This window comes from Acanthisitta chloris, unplaced genomic scaffold (genome assembly GCF_000695815.1).
Source record: "Acanthisitta chloris isolate BGI_N310 unplaced genomic scaffold, ASM69581v1 scaffold25777, whole genome shotgun sequence".
NCBI classification, from domain to species: Eukaryota; Metazoa; Chordata; class Aves; order Passeriformes; family Acanthisittidae; genus Acanthisitta; species Acanthisitta chloris.
The window spans coordinates 136,299-154,444 of record NW_008681881.1 but is presented as its reverse complement, the minus strand read 5'-3'; the positions used below and the strand labels follow the sequence as shown (position 1 = coordinate 154,444).

At 41.1% G+C, this 18,146-nt stretch overlaps 1 protein-coding gene across 1 annotated transcript in view; it reads left to right on the top strand.

Moving 5' to 3' along the window:
* SPATA5 (spermatogenesis associated 5) overlaps positions 1-18,146 on the top strand; it is a gene marked incomplete at its 5' end in the record, with an annotated part of 176,439 nt that overhangs the window by 41,272 nt on the left and 117,021 nt on the right. Inside the window, 2 exons of the mRNA XM_009078255.1 lie at positions 294-373; positions 12,440-12,566. Coding sequence (XP_009076503.1) covers positions 294-373; positions 12,440-12,566 — 207 coding nt within the window. The remainder of the gene's footprint in view (positions 1-293; positions 374-12,439; positions 12,567-18,146) is intronic.

Here is an 18,146-nt window from a genome sequence, read left to right as displayed (position 1 = left end):
AGGGGGGGGGGGGGAAGATCAGAAGGGATATTTTGTGTTGTTGAGCTTTGTCCTGCATTGGTCCAATGATGCATGTCACATTTGGGATCCAGCAGCAGCTTTCACTACAAGTCTGCATCATGTCATATGCATAACTTTTAAAAGGACTGTTTTAAAAGAAAACAACCCAAAACAAGATAAGGGTGATATCTGTTACGTGATGTTGTGTAGCTTTTAAGATGTGCAGGAGGTTATAGCATCCTGTAAAAAGTTCCCATCCCTTAAAACGTGGTGTTTCGCTGTTGTTTTTCTAGATCTTCAGGAAAGCCAGAGCGGTGTCTCCTTCTATTCTTTTCTTTGATGAAATAGATGCCTTGGCAGTTGAAAGGGGAAAGTAAGTAATCCTGTTACAAAAATAACTGATGTTATTTTCTGATAAATTGCACTTCCATTGTGCAATCACAAGTTTATTTACCTTTCTGGAATTATTTTGTGAAGTACATTCACTCCACATGCAGAGGGGGAGCGTTTGTGGCTTCTGCTCATGCGTATATAACTTGGCATAAACAGGTAAGCTGGTGGAGTTCCTCCTTTCTCATCTCATTAGCAGGAACAATTCTGCTGATTCTCATGCCCGTTGGCTCTTTTCTGTAGTTTTACCTTGCATTTATTTCCAGTAACTAACTCCTTTCTTTTCCCAGGGTTGTTGCAATGGCCTAATTTGGTGCCTCCATCAAGAAAACAATACGATCATATGGTGTATAACAGGAATTTCCAAGGAGACTACTCATGTACCTAAATTTACCCTTACATTTAAACATTATGGCAGGCTGGGAAAAACTTAATGAAAATATTTGGGAACACTTACGTCCTTTCATGTGTGACATTAAAAAGGTTTATTGCACAAACAGCTAATTGTATTTTGTATTTAATATCTTGCTTTGTGATCATTCCAAGGGATGTTTAGCTTGTGTTTGAAGAAGGATTGTAGCAGGTTTTAGTTGCTACTAAAGCATTTGAGACTTGACAGGTCTTTGTAAATGGTCTTTCTTGGGAGATACTTTTTTAGAGACACAACAACTACTTGTGAGCAAGTGCTTTTGTCCTGTTTTGTTTTGCATGCAAAACTATCAGATATGTGCATGTAGAAGGTATTTTTCAAGTTCAAAGGTGCATCACAGCTTCATCATTTTTCTGGAAAAGAAGCTCCCTTGCCACTCCTACAGATTTCTTTGTGTTGCTAAAGGGCCATTCGTATCTCCAGGAAAGGCTAACAGGTGTCATTTTGACATTTCGGAGACACAAGTAAATTGTTTGTGTTGCAGGAGGTGACATCATGGACAGCACAGAGCTGCCCTTGGAAACTGCTAAGGAATCAACACATTTGCTGTTGATAATGTGAAATCTGATGGAAGATATTTTTATCAGCATCCTTATCATGTGCAGTTTATGCAACTGTGAAATTTGTGAGCTTCCTAAAGTGTTATGCACTGAAACACCTGCTGCTTATCACAACAGAGAAAGAGCAAAAATGTGTGCTTGAATCAAGCCAATGGAGGGGAAAACACATTATCTCCTCCTGCTGCAATCCTTAGTGTGTTTAGCTTTCAGACACACCACTTCATCAAGATAAAGCCTTGTGGAAAAATAAGCCGTAATACATTTTAATCAGCCTTTTCACATGGTGCCATAGAGGTGTTGAGTTTGTTTGTTTGTTTGCTTTATCCTTTTCAGGAGTAAACAACCCAATTTTACCTTACCTGGAACAGTCTGTGGTGGGTAGTAGGCCTGGTGCAGCTTGCTGAAGAATGTGGTATGACCTGCTGCAGTGGTGTTGTGCTGGAGACATCTGGTTTTGGAGCTTTAAAAAGAACAGGGTGGGACGCACAAATATTTCATTGTCAAATCTGAACCAGATGGGAGGTAAAATATGTAGCAGAGTTCTCATAAAATTCATCTGAAATTAAATGGTGTAGGAAACCAGACAAGGCACTTATTAGAAATGGCCTTTTTTTTTTTTTACAGGCTGACTTTGCACAGTAGGAATTTGCAAATGCACTAGAGATGCTAACGATTTGTGGCCTCTGGAGATCCATTTCCTGTACTATTACTAACCATACTGAAGTTTTCAAGGAAACACCTGTTTATATTGTCTCCCTATTCCCTCTCTTGGTTGAATTAGTTTTCTCTGCCTTGGCAGTGAAAAACACTCTGTGATACAGCTGTGTAAGAGTTTTTCCTCTCAGTTTAAATCCTTGTTAGGATGCTGTGGGCTTTGTGCAGAATGTGCCACATCCCAAATCTCCTGGGTAGGCAACCTTTCCTGGTCCTACTGGGATGTGTCCAGAGGTACAGAGAAGCCAAAGCTGTTAAGTTGCGAGAGTAGTTTTATGCAAAATTCTGATCTGAAATACAGATGTGAAGCAACACTGAGTAACTGCTTTAATGCTTTTAGCCAAGTATTCATTAACCCATTATTACTTGTTTAGATTTGACTAAATCTTTTGGGTTAGAACACAAATGTTTTGCTCCCAGCCTTCTGTAGAGATCACTGAGCAATCCCTTCTCAGCAGCAGGCACATAGGAACTCATAGGCTTGGTAATTAATTAGCGTGCAGGTAGATCAGGAAAGTTAAAGGATTGCCTTGTTTGCACCATTCAGTACAAGGTGGTGGATTCTGTCCCTACAAGCCATTACTCCATGGCAAACACTGTAGCTGCATTCAGCTATGCTGCAGTTTTCTTTATTACGCATTCCCAAGCCATAATTCCATAACTGTAATTACATCTAACACTCTACCTAATGCCTTGTGTCACAGTTTTGTTTTATGAAGTGTATTTGTGTGTGTTTATTAGTTAGAAGGAATAATACTTTGAAGTCAGCATCGAAATTATTTGGAAAAGATTATTTCTTACCCAGTCTGCTTAGAAGTGCCATATGTTTTATCCGTATGAACTAAGCTCCTGGGATTTTTTCCCCCTCTTCCAGTTTTGCATTCAGACAACAAACTGATGCATATTAATCAAGGAATTAAAAGCGTGGGCTGGATACATATCAACCTGAAAAACAACTTATGGAAATATAATCCTGTAACTCTGAAGCAAAATAGTTGTGTAAGGAGCAGTTGCTTGATGGAGGAGTCTGGAGATCCTTGATGCAAGAGGATGAGAAGGTGGTTCTGAGAGGACTTGAGTTTCCGATGTGGTAGTGAAGGCAGATAAAGATATTTTGAGATGTGTTCATTGCTGCATTTTGTTTTGTTACACTGTGCTTCTAGTGCTCTTTAAAGATTTTTCCCTCTCTTTCTGGTTTATGTTAAGATGTTAGAAGAAGTTTAGAGAGAGCTGGAAATGAAAAGTTAGGGACTGAATGACCTGACTGTAAAGAAAAAGGAAGGCATTCACTATAACTGATTCTAAGAACAGATGAGAAACCTGCAGAGGAAAAGATGGTAGAAAGTTAGAGGTCTCACAGTGAGGTTTGAATGGGAGAAATGACTGAGAGAGGAAAACCTTCTGCAAATCAGACAGGCTTTTAGTAGAACCTTCACTCCTTCACAGTGAGTTTGTCATATGGGAGCAGCTCCAGCAACTGCCACTTGACATCTTTAAACTAAAGCTGACGTTTCAGGGCTCAGTGTGCAGTGAGGAGCAGTCATGCACCAGGAGGGGTGAACTACGTGATGCACAGAGCCTTTTCCACTCTTCTGTGATTCTAATTAGCATTTGCTTCCATGAGCAGATTTTGAGTTTTCTCCTTCCTTCTCCATACTTTTGAAAGATGTTGTGACTTTCTGTAGGAGAGACTGTGCTGAAGCAGGAAAGCAGGACTGGTCCTGGTACAGCAGCGCGTGAGCAGGAAAGTTTGCCTCAAAGTAATCCCTTGCCTGGACCAAGCTTGAGAGGCTTTACAAATTGCACAGCTGCAAAGAGTTATGGGTATTTGTTATCCCTTGGTATCCTGACCATGTAAAACCTAATTCTTCTGGCCATTAGAGGTTGCCAAGAGGGAAATGGCTTGGTAATTAGACTTGAAAGTGATGAATGAACGTGGGTCTGGTTAAATGCAGCACAGACAGTCTGTTTGCTGAACTTAAGAAATCTCTCTGCTTTGGAAATGGGACATTGTTTATATAAGTAGGATTTTTAGGATTTTTGGGCAGGAGACATATTTGTTCCTTTTCTTGTTTTTCAGAAGTAAAGCCTTTTCCCCTTTAACTGCAAATCATTGTAATGTAAGATAGGAAGTGTTGTAGACTGCTGTAAAATACACTGATAAATTCTATGTTCAAAGGGGGGAAAAAAAAGACAGACAAGGGACAAAATCAGTACCTGCATTTGACTTGTGGAGCCCTAAACAAGTTGGCAGATGAATGTTGCTAACCTTTTCGGAGTGAGGATTACAAGTGACAAAGTGAAGGGATATTGGTACCAGTCCCGTGAAACTACAACATGATGATGCTTTTTCAGGAAAATTTATTATCCCTAATGTTGGAGGGAGGATTCATAAGCCACAATTTACAATGCTCAGAACCTCTGAAAGATGTACTGTTTTCACTTTATGTATTAAAATATTTGCAGTCTTAACTTTTGAGGCCCTCAGGCTTCTAAAGGAAGCTGTGAAGAACAGCAGCTTCTCTTCTGTACTGTGCCACCTCTGCTTTTAACAGGAATGGTGATTAATCTTCTCTTTTTAAGCCAAGCTGTCTTTCTGGAATATTTTAGCACATAGTTATACTCTACACTAAAACATGCCATTGCATTTTTCTATCCATTCAAATTCTGTGGTGTAATGTGCAGCCTCTGTCATGAAGGCAGTCAGTGTCTTGCATCCAGCAATGAAACCCATGGGCTGGATCCTGCAGGGAAGCAGCAACATGACATTACCTAGAATAGAAATTTTCTGAGCAGAAAACCACTTCGTGCAGGGTAAATTGCCAGTAGCAGAGCTGGAGAAGGTATTGTCACCCTAATATTACTCATGCAAAGGCAAAATGAATGTGAACAAAGTATACACAGAAGGAATGGAGTTTCCCTATGCCATGATTATGTTGCAAGGGACCTGATGCTTGTCTGGCTCTGACAAGAATCTTTGTGTTTCTGGCACTGATTGTCCCTGAATTGGGGAACATCAGCTGATTCCCTGCAATATCTGAGCTGTGTTTGCATGTGGTGGAGAGTTGAGGTATTCAAAACTTTTGTGACTGCTGACTGAATTCTTTCAAGTTTTGGAATTTGGTATCAAAACAGAAATATTGTCTGGGGAAAAAAAGCTGCATGTCCAGTGCCAGCTTTTTATTTTAGGCCTAGCAAGGAGTGGTGAAAATATGAAGTTTTGAAACTACTTAATCCTACAGTAAAGCCTGTAATTGGCTTTGAAATAGCAGGTTTAACAAATAGCATTATCCATGTGATACATGTCTGCAGTCCCTTTAATTTTCAAACAAACTTGTTAATGCTTCTTTTCTAACAAGAATCCATTATTGCAATGTGTTTTAAATCTGTCTCTCTTCCTTCTTGCTAACAAGCCCCAATAATTTGTAACTTTGCCAGCCTGTCTAATAATTCAGAAATTTGAAGTCAGAAGGGCCTTTAATTGGCATCAATAGAAGCAGGACTAGATCTTTCCTGAAGTCATTCAACTGCATGGAAAATGCAGAGGGTTTAGAGGTACTCATCAGGCCTGTTTGTGTAGGTAGGCATGTTCTGCAGTGCTTGAGAGTGCTGTGGCAAAGCTCACCTGAAGCAAGATGCCTCAGCCAACATGAATTTGAACCTCTGCCTGGATTCCTGCCAGAGGCCCTGTTGAAACAGATACCAGGATTAGAGGGATCAGAATTGGGCATATGTGGTGACCACTTCAATTCCCAGTATGGCTTTGGCAATGGAAAAAGATCAGCTTACCCACACTAAATGAGCCCGAGCAGGCTACAGCTGCCTGCAGGGTTAGGTCTACAGTGATTGAAGGGTTTTTTTTAATGTATTTATTTTGAAAGATTTTAATGACATATAGGAGGAACATAATTGTGATTAAAAGTTATAAATAAAACTTAGACCAGATGAAAGTTAACCTCTTATGCTTAAATATTGTTGTAATGAAATGAAATCCAGTCTAGTCAGTTAATTCTAGGTCTGTAATACTTCCAACTTAAACTGTACTTGCTTCCCTAGTAGACATGATTGATTACAGTTTTCAACTTGATTACCTTCCAGGAATGTGCAGAGGAGAAATGCTGAGGAAAACAGAATGAAAGGAAATGGGAAATTTACTGTGCATCACATGTGTGTTTGATGTTTTTTGTTTTGTTGCTTTTTTTTTCAAGGCAACCTGAGTGTTAACAGTGTAGCAGAATTCATGATGTTAGCATCCTTCCTGTGTCAGCTAGATGGTGACAGGGCCAGCTGAAAGCATGGTCTAACCTCCATCTTTCACAGATGTGCACCTGGAAATAGTTACAAGCAGACGGAAATGGACAATGGAACACCAAATGCTTAAGGGTTTGGAGATGTGCTTTGGGGAAAACCCTCTGGAAGAAAGCCTGTTGATTCCGAACCTGTCTCAAACTGGCTCCTTGCCTCCTTCCCTCTCATTGCATTTCATTTTTCTGGGCCTAATTCATTACCTTTTGGAAGTTGCAATAGTAAGAAATTTGGGCAAGTGGAAGAGGCTGGTTGCATGACCATGGAGGATAATGAAGTTGTGTCTGCGGCTGCCTCTAGGCCATTTGTTTGCAAGTCACCTGCTGACAGCTGAGCGCTGTTTCCTGTTTTCACAAAGCTCATCATCTCTTTAGGAAGCTTGCTTAGAAGTTGGAGACCACTCAAGGCGTACTTGGAGTTCCTTTATTTCCAGTGTCTTGAAAAACCAAGCGACATGAATTGCACTTAATCAGTGAATGGACTGTTGGCAAAACACCGTTTTGGCATGAAGATGACCATGAAGATAAGTGTTCTACTCAGGCTGAGTTTCCCAGACTTTCCTAGGTTTCCTCTGGATATTTTCCTTCCATGGTACTTGAATTTTGCTCCTGAGGAAACAGGGAAGATGTGAAACAATATAGTGGGTAATAGCTGATACAGGTGCATACAGAATCCGACAGCATATAATTGTAGAGTGCTGATGGAGGAAAGGGTTTAGGGTTATCTTCTTTCAGAGTTTTTCTGATGGCACTGGCAGGAAAATTCCCTGCAATGGGGAATGTTTCTTACCTGAGCACTGAAGGGGATTGTTGTGCTGGTGTGGGTTTCGGTTTTTTTAATGAATAGTGACACTATACAAGTGATAACACACAGTATTTGCATGTTGTATATCTCTCCTAGACTTTTTAATGGCATCCAAGAGTGTGGCACGTGTAGTGGTCTGAAAATAGGCATTGAAGTTGTACCATACATGTGGTACAACATCCACAGAAGTGAACATAGCCTAATGTTTCAATAATTTCAGATCCTGCTTTTTCTAACTGGTGTGGCAGTGTCCATTCTGCTGGACAAAATGCCCCAGTGATACAATTTTTGAGTGAAATTCCATATCTGGGAACATCCTGCAATTATTATTTTTCTGGTAATGCTATTGGAGTAGATTCTAATGCTGCGGTGAACCTTGAACTGCCAAAACTATATTTCACCCGAGTTCATGAGGGAAGGAAATAAAACAGTGTGACAGTTAATTACCATCAGGGCAGTTGGACTGAAAAGCTGGACTTGGCAGGTGCTCCTTGCTGACAGGTTCCCCCTGCAAAGCCCTGACAGAAATGTCAGACTCAATAAAAATCCTTCAGACTGTGTGAGTGAGGCGACTCTCGCGTGGGAGTGTGCTGGCAGGGGGCTCTTGTATTTCAGGAACCTTTTACCTCAGTAGTTCATGGAGAAGTGGAGAGCCCTGCCAGAAGGGTCTATTTCAACCTGTATTCATTTTTTTTGATACTGAACATTTTGTCATGTCAATGAGTTTTAGATTTGTTTTGATATGAAATTATTTCCAGAGATTTCAATGAAAGAGATGATACCACATCTACAAGGATCTTTAAACCCTATGAATTTCGATTCTGATTGCAATTCTTTTCTTGGGAGAAAAATAATCAAGGCTGCTTTTATCTGTATGTAAATCTTGCCATAGGACATTTTGGAAAAGAAGATGACCTGTACTCCTGTCTCACAAAACCTGCATTATAGATTTTAGCTACATGGAGATTAATCCCTCTGCAGTAATTTATCCTGGATGCTTCCCCTGAGCTCTGCCTCTTTGACCTCACACCTCTGCCTGAGGTAGGGTCAGCTGTGCAGGAGAGGGGTCCTCCCAGGCTGCCTCCTGGTTCTGTAGCTTCGCAGTTGCTGTGGCTTTAACAGTGCCCCAGACGTTACTGTGTGAATATTTCCTGCACTTTCACGTCAGCAGTTTAGCAGCATAACTAAGTTAAGGTTCTGATTCTGAAGCTAAGGTGTTCAGACAGGCTTAAGTGCCATTGAACTAAGTGCTGGAATGGAGAGTCACTATTTCTCCATGACAAGATTTAAGTGGTGCAGGAGATTTACATTTTTTCAGTGACACTGCTGTGGAAAACCAGTGAAATGAATGTTTTTTCAGAAGTGTTCTAGATTGTCAGATGATGCAAACGTATGTTTGCCTTAACTCGCAGTGGTGATGCTCACCCAAATGTCATCATAAGGTGAAACTGCAATTACTGCATTCTCAGACTGCTTTTAGTTTTCAAAAACTAAAAAATTTGTTAGGTAAAGGGTGGAGGGAAGAAAGGGAAATTAAATAAGCAAAAAGGTACAAAACAAGAAGTCAGTTGCTGTCAAAAAAGTGCCTTAGCAGGAAGGGTAACAGATTTAAATGTGGTGATTTCATACATGTGGTTATGTCTGGAAACAAAATCTCCCTGGCTTGAAGAGCTATATAAGCTGTGAACTGTATGTACTCCTTGATGCAGTGATAGGATTGGGCTGGGGTTGCTTTTATATCCCCAGGAAGATGTATGAAAGTGGCTTAAGATGTCCAAGGGGAAATATTGGTGCCTACTGATATCTGAATCCAGCTGGCTGGGATGGTCAATGGATACAGCCAGAGGAGATAGAAATAAAAGCTGCTATGAAGAGCCCTCACCTGCTATATTGAATTTGGAGCAGGTGCTCATGGTCTCTCAGTTCCATCAGGAAAGGCCAGAATTAATCCCGATTAATTGTGAGGCTTTGGTACAGTGTAGAATACATGGTTTATTCTGCCAACATGGGTATTGGAAGTGTCTTTAGCTAAAATGAAATACCAAGAACAGGTTTGTCTTTCATATTCACTATAGTCTGTTTTAATCCAAGGGTAGTCCTGCCTAACAGGCTTTTGCCATTCAGGACTGTTCTGTGATTGTGAGGTGAAGCACCTGTGTGGTAACATACGTGTCCTTGGGTCTGAGACCGGTGGGACACTTGCAGGATTAGCTGAAATACCACATAGAGGAGGATATCTGATCTAATAACCTAGTAAGCAAAGACATTTTTTGCCTTTAAAATTCCTTCTTTGAGGACTTTAACATAAGAGGGGTTGGCAAAAAGATTAAAATAACACACAGCCAACAGCCTGATACATTTCATTAGGGCAGCACAAGAGCTTGCTTGAAATTCTGGAGCAGCCAGGCTGCTCTTTGCTCACACGTGGTTTGTTTTGAAGCTGAAGGTATTTCTGGCCGGGGCACGGCTCTTGCTTGTGCACACCCGTGCACACATGGCCCCGCGTGGATTATGTGAGGGGCTTAACTCTGGCTGCCTGGATTTGCAGGCAGTGTGTTGACAGGAAATTAGTTTGTACCAGGACGTGCCTTTGGAGGACTATTTCCAGGCAGTTGTGATGATGACATCAACGCGTGGAGGTCAGGTGGGGAGGGGCAAAGACAGCCCCTTGGCTGGAAGTTGGTTTTGGCAGTGCCTCCGTGGGACTGGAGGGTTAATCATCATTTGTTTCTCTGGCTGCCGTTTGCGTCAAAAGTTTGGGCAGCCTTAATGAACGTTGCCTGTGTTAATCTGAAACCCTTGCTGGGAAATCATGGGAAAGTGGAAAAACGCATAGTTGCGTGTCACCCCTTGGATTAACAGCTTGGGCAATGCTGGAGCTCTCGGGGCGCATGGAGTGGCTCTGATGCAGCTCCGAGCAGCTGGTAAAGAGATCTCTCTCTGTAAGCCTGTGCCTGCCTGGGATTTTTATGGGGTATCCCATGAAGCCAAAAGCTAATTTACTGTAGACTCTGTGCTAAAAACGGTGCATCGTGTGGCAGCTTAGTCAACTGTGTAAATAAGAGCACTGAAGTTAGAAATCCATGGTGTCATAGGTCCAAGGCACCTCTTCATTTGATGCAGGTTTTATTATTGATATTTTTGGCATGCATGGCTTTGTAATTATTTTCTTCACTTTTAAGAGAGAATAATAATTCCCCCAGTGGTGAACTGGTATCCCCCTTCATTGTCAGAATGGTGTGCCATCAGTGATTGCCTAACTGCAGTGTTCTCATGGTGCCCTGATTGCATGAGTCTTTGCAGTGTGTATTCCCCTGTAACAGTGGGGGTTTTCCTTAGAATAAACACTTCTTTAATGTGTTGTGAGTTTGGGGTTATTTTTTTTCAGTCTGAAGCTTGTAAGAGAAATGTTTACATTGGGGAAAGATGTAATTTCCGTTCTAGTCACCTCTCTTTAAACCAGATATTCCTTTTTTTTTTCCTTTAAGGAAACAAAAGTTTAGCATCTCCTCCAAAGTCTTCTAGCTTCAGATCATCTCATATAATGTGAACATTTTGGTCCCAGTCTTGCAATTATTTTTTCCTTTGCTTAGCATTTTCTCCTGCGTAGTCTATGGGATATAAAGTCGAGTACATGTGAAACTTATGCAAGATGGGAGGCCTGAATCCCTACTGGGACTAGCTAATGTTACAAAGTTGATTTTAATTTCCTTTAAGCTCTGTGTCCTTCCAAAAGCATTTACTATCCATGACCAACACCTGAAGTGTTTTATCACACTCAGCCCTCTGTAAGTCAATGGCACTGTGACCCATGGGTATGTTAGAAATGCTCAAGTATCACTTGGGAATTTCTAATGCGGCTGCAGCAAACCCAAAAGCTGACAACCAGGTAACCCAAGTCCCTTCTGTAATATTTCTTAGCAACCTAAATATTCTGTTAGCCAACATATTATAGCTCCTCAAAGATGTTTTGCAGACTGGGTCTGATAAGTTAACTGTTTTACACTGGAAAATTACAGAACCAGTTGTAGCATAGGAAAGTTAGAGAGCATTTTTGAAGGAGATCTGTGCAGCAGAGATGGAGCCATTACTGTTGCTTTGGCTCTGGGACATTTAGGAAGCTCTGTGGTTGCAGGCAGTGCCTCAGCAATACATGTGTGCAACAACTATGCAGCTATATGTGTGTGTATGTTATCTATCTGCTGGAAATAACTGGAGCACTTATCACAGAATCAGCCGGGTTGGAAAAGACCTCCAAGATCATAGTCCAACTCTACCGTGGTTACTAGACCATAGTATTGGAGAGATTAGGTTTTTCAAATTGTATTGAAAAGAGCCAATTTAAGTGTAGAGAAATGAAGTCCTTCCCTGTGCAACAGAGCAGGGAATAGCGCTGGAACAGCAGTTCAGTTGGTGAAAGATGATTAGGTGTGTGCATGCCATCTGCAGGGGAAGGTTGTGTTGTAAACAGCGAGGTTTTGGCATGGGCCAAGAGCAGGACTCCTGGTTTCTGGCAAAGGAGGATAAATCCCACATTTTTGGTGCTATCTGGCAATCCCCAGCTGATTGCCCCAGCCTGCTTCAGCGTCCCTGTCCTCAGCTGAGGCAATACTTTACACCTTGTCTGCTTAGGTTTTACACATACTGGTGATTTCTAAGCTAGAGTTTTCAATCTTTTCAGTCTTGGTTTTTTTTTCCTGGTATCTGGAATACCAACTGAGATAAAGGGCTGACAATGCTATTATGAGGCAGTTGGTCAACACTCAATTTATTCTTATTTCACGGAGAGAACATTAAAATGTAGAGCAACTCTGCAAAACACATAACTGCTTAATTTTTTATACTGCATAGGGTGGTTTAAGCTCTCACTTGGCTGGTGCTAGAAATGAGTTTGTCTGACTGGTAAAGAAGGTGCATGAATTCAGTTATCTTAAAAATGTTTATTCCAGACATCCACATTGTGTTAAGTTCTTTACAACCTGCATAGCAGGCTGATAAGTGAAAAAAAACCCAACCTCAGTTGCTTTACTGAATACTAAGAAAACCTATGAAGGTTTAATTCTCTGGTTTTGGTTTTTCACTTCGTATCACTGATGCTGTTTCAGAGACTGAAGGTGAAGGATTGAGGCAAACAGTTGCATCCCTGTAAATCGAAAAGAACACTATATTCTTTCCTTTCTCTAGTTTTCTGGGAAGGGAAAGCTAATGCTGTGACTGTTGTTTTTTTTAAAATCAGCTCTTCAGGTGCTGGAAATGTAGCAGACCGTGTCTTGGCTCAGCTGCTGACGGAAATGGATGGGATAGAACAGCTGAAGGACGTGACAATTTTGGCAGCTACAAACAGACCGGACATGATAGACAAGGTACGAATAGATGCAGTGTCATATATCCTGTTCTCTTGAGAAGACCAGGTTTTGGTATCCATTCTTTTTTACTCTCCAAACTGTTGTCTAATCAATTTAATGATTAAGAATAGAAGTGTGAAAATTAAGACAGGGCAAAGAAATTATTCATGTCCTTCCTTTTCCCCCCCGCCTCCAGATTTTCTACCAGAAACAAAATGTTTTGTGATAGCCTTAAGTATCTGTTTCCTAGAAAAAATTTTCCTTAAATCAACCTCATTGAACTTGTACAGCAGCATTTCTGTCAAACTGCTGCTGTGGTTTTTGCTTCTGTTGTGTTTGTTTATGCAGGAGTTTGCTGGAGTTTGTTGGTTTCATTAGTTACTTCCTTTCAGGAGATTAAATATCTCCTCAGTGCCGTTCCCCTGCTGCCAGCAATACGGTTTCCAACTGTAAACAGTGCAAGTTCTCTACAGATCCTGCGGCAGCTCTGCTGGCCTGACAAGAACATTTCAAGTTTGTAAAATCCAGGGGGTTGTAACACTTACTGCAGAAAACCTCTAAATACAAAACCAACCCCGCAGCCCTCTAGAAAATCCACTTGAAAACCATCTACCACTGCTGTGTCTTCTCACAGCTAAGTGCAGTAGACGGATCAGTCTGAAGTGATTTCCTTTAAGATATGTTTTGTAGTGTTGGTAAGGTTCTTTATTCCACAACTTTTCACCTTCACAGCATTAATGAATCTGATGACAAGTTGATGAATTTAGTTTTCCTGATCTTTATTTAGGGCTTCTTAAAAGTTTCTTAAATAATTCTCACATTTTTAAGCTGCTTCTGGAATAGTCTATTCTGTTTGTCTTGGAGCATTCAGGCATAAAATATATATGAAGTGCATACATTTAAAGTAAAAGGTATATACACATGAAGTCTTGATAAAAAAAACCCTTGTGTTTTGGCTCCAGAACACAGCCTCTTCCCTTTTGAACTGAAGGAAGCCACACAGCTGAGGGTGGCCTGACAAAGGCTTCCTTAGGGCTTACTAGTACGCTCATCTGTGAGCCTGCCATGGCAATGTAGAGCCAGCAAAGAGTTTTCAGCAAAAGATGATAAAACTCATCAGTAAAAAATATGCAAAGCTGAAATTTTCAAGATTTCACTTCTGTTAAATTGATTTTGGTTTTCTTTGGGGTCAGACTAAGCTGAATTTTAAAAAAACCCTGTTTTTTGAACAGAAGGGAAATTTCCTTTTGAGTCAGTTCAACATTGTACTGTTATCTGCATCACCACCAGGGAATTCACCTTTGTCATTCTCCCTGTTGCTGGATTTCTCTTGGGCACACCGTGAATGCTGCTTTCTCTTGTTTTAGGTTTTATTTGGAATACTGGCAGTGTTGGATCAGTGCTACCGTGTATTAAGGAAAATCAACAACTTCCATACAGGGCCTAAAATCCTAGATACTGTACCTAAATCATTGATGCAAACCCAGACCTCTTAGCCTGGGACTGAGAGTTTTCAGTGTCTAAATATCATAGAATCATAGAATCAGCCAGGTTGGAAAAGACTTCCAAGATCATCAAATCCGACCCTACTGTGGTGACTAGACCATGGCACTAAGTGCCACATCCAGTCTCATCTTGAAAACCTCCAGGGATGGTGAATCCACCACCTCCCTGGGCAGCACATTCCAGTGCCTGAGCACTCTCTCTGTAAAAAATCTCTTCCTAGTATCCAACCTAACCCTCCCCTGGCAGAGCTTGAGTCTGTGCCCTCTTGTCCTGCTGCTTTGTTGCCTGGGAGAAGAGACCAACCCCCACCTGACTCCAACCTCCTGTCAGGGAGTTGTAGAGGGTGATAAGGTCTCCCCTGAGCCTCCTCTTCTCCAGGCTAAACACCCCCAGCTCCCTCAGCCTCTCCTCGTGGCACTTGTGCTCAAGTCCCTTCACCAGCCTCGTTGCTCTTCTCTGGACCTGCTCCAGCACCTCAATGTCCCTCCTGAACTGAGGGGCCCAGAACTGAACACAGTACTCAAGGTGTGGCCTCACCAGCACCGAGTGCAGGGGCAGAATCACCTCTCTGGTCCTGCTGACCACGCTGTTCCTGATGCAGGCCAAAGCAAAGGATATAAAGCAAAGGATAAAGTTGCATGAGGCAGTGCCTCCCACAGTAGCAAGCTGTGTGATTGCAGGGATTTTAGTAGCAAGAAACCATGAATGGCTATTTTAGATTTTTATTTAAAACTGGTTTTACCAAGATAAAATGGGGAGAAAAAAAAGAATTTGAGTAACTGTAAAGAGCATTCACTTAATGGAATAGCAGAGCAAAAGTTCATCAGTCTTGAGGAAGGGGGATTTTAAGCTGTGGTTTAAAGGGACTGAAGAATCACATTTGAGTTGGTATTGCACACACCATGCTTCATTCAGGCCAGACAGACTGTACCATCTGTTCCTGGGTCCATGCAATTTTTGCACTGCTTGAGTTGCAGTTTTTCCCTTCCCTGGAAGAAAGAAGACTAATACCAGAAAACATTTGTGTTGTGTACATAATGGGAAATCTTTCAGTGTGGGCTTTAGTGATTGGTGATCCCTTTGAAAAGGTAACATTTTGTTAAATTAGCATTTTATATGGAAATAATCAGTTATGTATGACAATAAGGGAGTGTCCTGTTTTTGTAGGGATATGATGATTATACAGTAATTTTTAATGCATGAACTCTACATATGGTATAAATGTACAAGGCAGCCTGTGTTTTGTACTTCCAAGGACTGGGGAAATGTCTGGTATACTTTCTTGTGACTGCTTTTTATCTTTTCAAACCAAGAAATGCTTGAGGAATGTAGGCTCTCTAAGTTTGATATGCTTACAAAACTGGTGACAATCCATTCAGCATCTTCATTTAGGTGGCTGCTGCTTAACTGACAATTATGTGATGATTAATCATTTGTCATTTGAAAACAGCACAAAATCAAATGTAAGGGTATTCCCCAGAGCCTAGTGCAGACTTCATCATCCCTGCAGACACTGCAGTGTGTTGCTTTCAGGTAGTGAATAGGTTTGAGTCAGACTTTATAAAAAGTTATGTGTAATGGTAAACTTGTTTTGACTTGTTACAGATGTCTATTAATAAGGCAGTTTCTCTAAGATGTCATGATTGTATTGAAATGTTATTACAACCTTAAGTTGTGTCCCTTGTTTGTAGCACTGAGCTACTTTGCATCTCCTTCATGTGATACTGGAAAGACTTTAGGATCGCTTCTATTTTTTGTAAGAATACAAAACCAGCACGTACTGTTTTCAGCCATGTATGGTACAGAAAGTGATTTCTCTTGGAAGGGAAATATTCTGGAACAAGTTGTTCTGAACATTCTTTGAAAGTGATACAGAAAGAAAACACTCTGAGTCAGTAATAATACTAAAATCTTCCCTTTTATTCTTCTTTCTATAAGCAGAATTGATGAGCAATAATTGGGAAACTGCTTTTTGTTTTTCGTGACTTACCCACTCAGGAGTGATTTTTCATACCTAAAATATGTTGCAGTAACTTTATGGAGCTGCTTATGATTCAAAGCTTGTCTGTATTTTCATGTGCATCAGTTGGCCTAACCAAAGATCACTCATCCCCACACAAAAGTGAAACACTGTGAGTAAATTGCTCAGCTTGAAATTAAACATTTTGTCTGGGCATATATGTGAACAAGTTTTTAGGTGTGGTCTGACACGTTTCCATGGAGGAAAACCTAGACCAACTCATCAGGATTTGTGTGTCCTTTTTTTCTTCTTCAGTGGGACCTGCTTTCCTGGTCTTTTAGCACTGGGCTTATTTCTTGTGTGATGAAGGGTGAATTGTTATGACCTGTCCATACAGATACCTTTTTTCCCCCCCTTTCTTAAGCAGCATTTCAGTCTCCATTAGGAAGGGCACCACGAAGGAAGAGACACTGTCAGATCCCCAGGGATCTTGGTGAATGTTTTAGCACAGGAAGCAAGATGCAGGTTGCTGTGGCATCAGATAGTTTTACCTCCTGCTGGGTCAAATTTGAATGTCAAACACATTAGCTGTGATGTAAAACACGAGGCACTGAGTGAAGTGATGGCCCGTGGTATAAGCTGACATCCTGGTGCTCCTGACAGCTTCACTTCTCCTTATCATGGGGTGCAGAAAAGAGGTATCCTCAAATATGCTATTTGCATAAGAATGACAGGATGTGGTAGGACAAATGAAGATTAATGGGATGCTGTGCTGTCAGCATTGCCCATTGTCTGGAGATTGATGATGGTCTGGACTTTGTCTGCATTCATGGGCTTCGGTGTAGTTTGAACCAGGAACTCTCCTGGCACGTTGAATACTGAAGAGCTGAATCTTTGCAGAAGCTTTGTTACGACAGGAGGGCAGTGCTTGGCTCCCCATTTGGAAGAATCCTACTTGTTGGTATAAAAACTTGTGTCCTGCCTATTGTGTCAGTGCAGAGGATTTTTCCTGTCTCCTTTGGCATGTTTATTTTGCTTTTCTAAACTCCTGCTTCCTAGGCTTCCTCTTCACTTTCTTCCTCTTCCACCTCCTCTTCCATCACCTGCAAGTTTTGCTGCTCCTCTTGTCTTCATTCTATTAACCACTGGGTTTGAATTCATCTTATTTAGTTTAAGAACCACGTGGATAACACTGAGTCTTCTTGTTCTGGTTACATGAACAAAATAAAACAGAACTGCAGCTGATACTCTTCCTAGCAACTGCCAAGCATGAGGAAAGGGAATACAACTCCCCTCCCCCATGGTTCAGTTGAATTTGGAGGAGCCTTTTGGGCAGAGAAGTCAAGCAAAAGTTCATCAATTTGATCTGCCCCTCAAAATGTTGATTACTTTGTGGTTATGGGACAATCTTAATTTAAAGTGGCTTGTTTTGGTGAAAATAAAAAAATGCATGATAGAGCCATTTGGCAGAATCAGTAAAGAAATTATAATTTCTTGCCTGCAGCAAAAGTAAATAATCTCTCCTCTTGAAAAACATCAAAGTTCAGTCCTTCTGAAAGCTTATGGAAGAAATTCAAATATTTAAGTTTGCAGTTTTAGAAGTTAAAAGGAACAGGAAAGAATCTTGCACATTTATTCTTTATTGTCTGGAAATGTACATCTGCTTTTACAAAGCAGGTGATGCTACAAGCATATTTAGCAGTCAGAAGCAGGGGCATAAGCTTATCTCACTGCCACATAATATATTTTTCTAGTTACATCTTTGCCTGTTTGTGATTTTCATTTTGGTCAGATGTGTCTTACTAATGGTTCTTCCTGTGTTGCAGCTTTCACTTGGGAGATTTCAGTTTTCCCAAATATAGTGTAGGACTGTGGAATTAGAAGCCACATAATCCATCACTCATGTGTCTTGCAGTGGTACAGAATGAGCAGAGTCCCAGGCAGGAAAGGGGGATATGTCTCTGGCTGTCATTTCTCAGCATTGCATCTGTGCAGCTTTCACTTAGGTTTGGAGGACAGAGGACACAACACTGGGTGCTTTTTAACAGGGAATGGTGCAGGGACACTTACTGCATCACCAGAGTAGAACAGGTGGAAAAGTATTTCAGAGTAGGAATCAAAGCATGGGAATG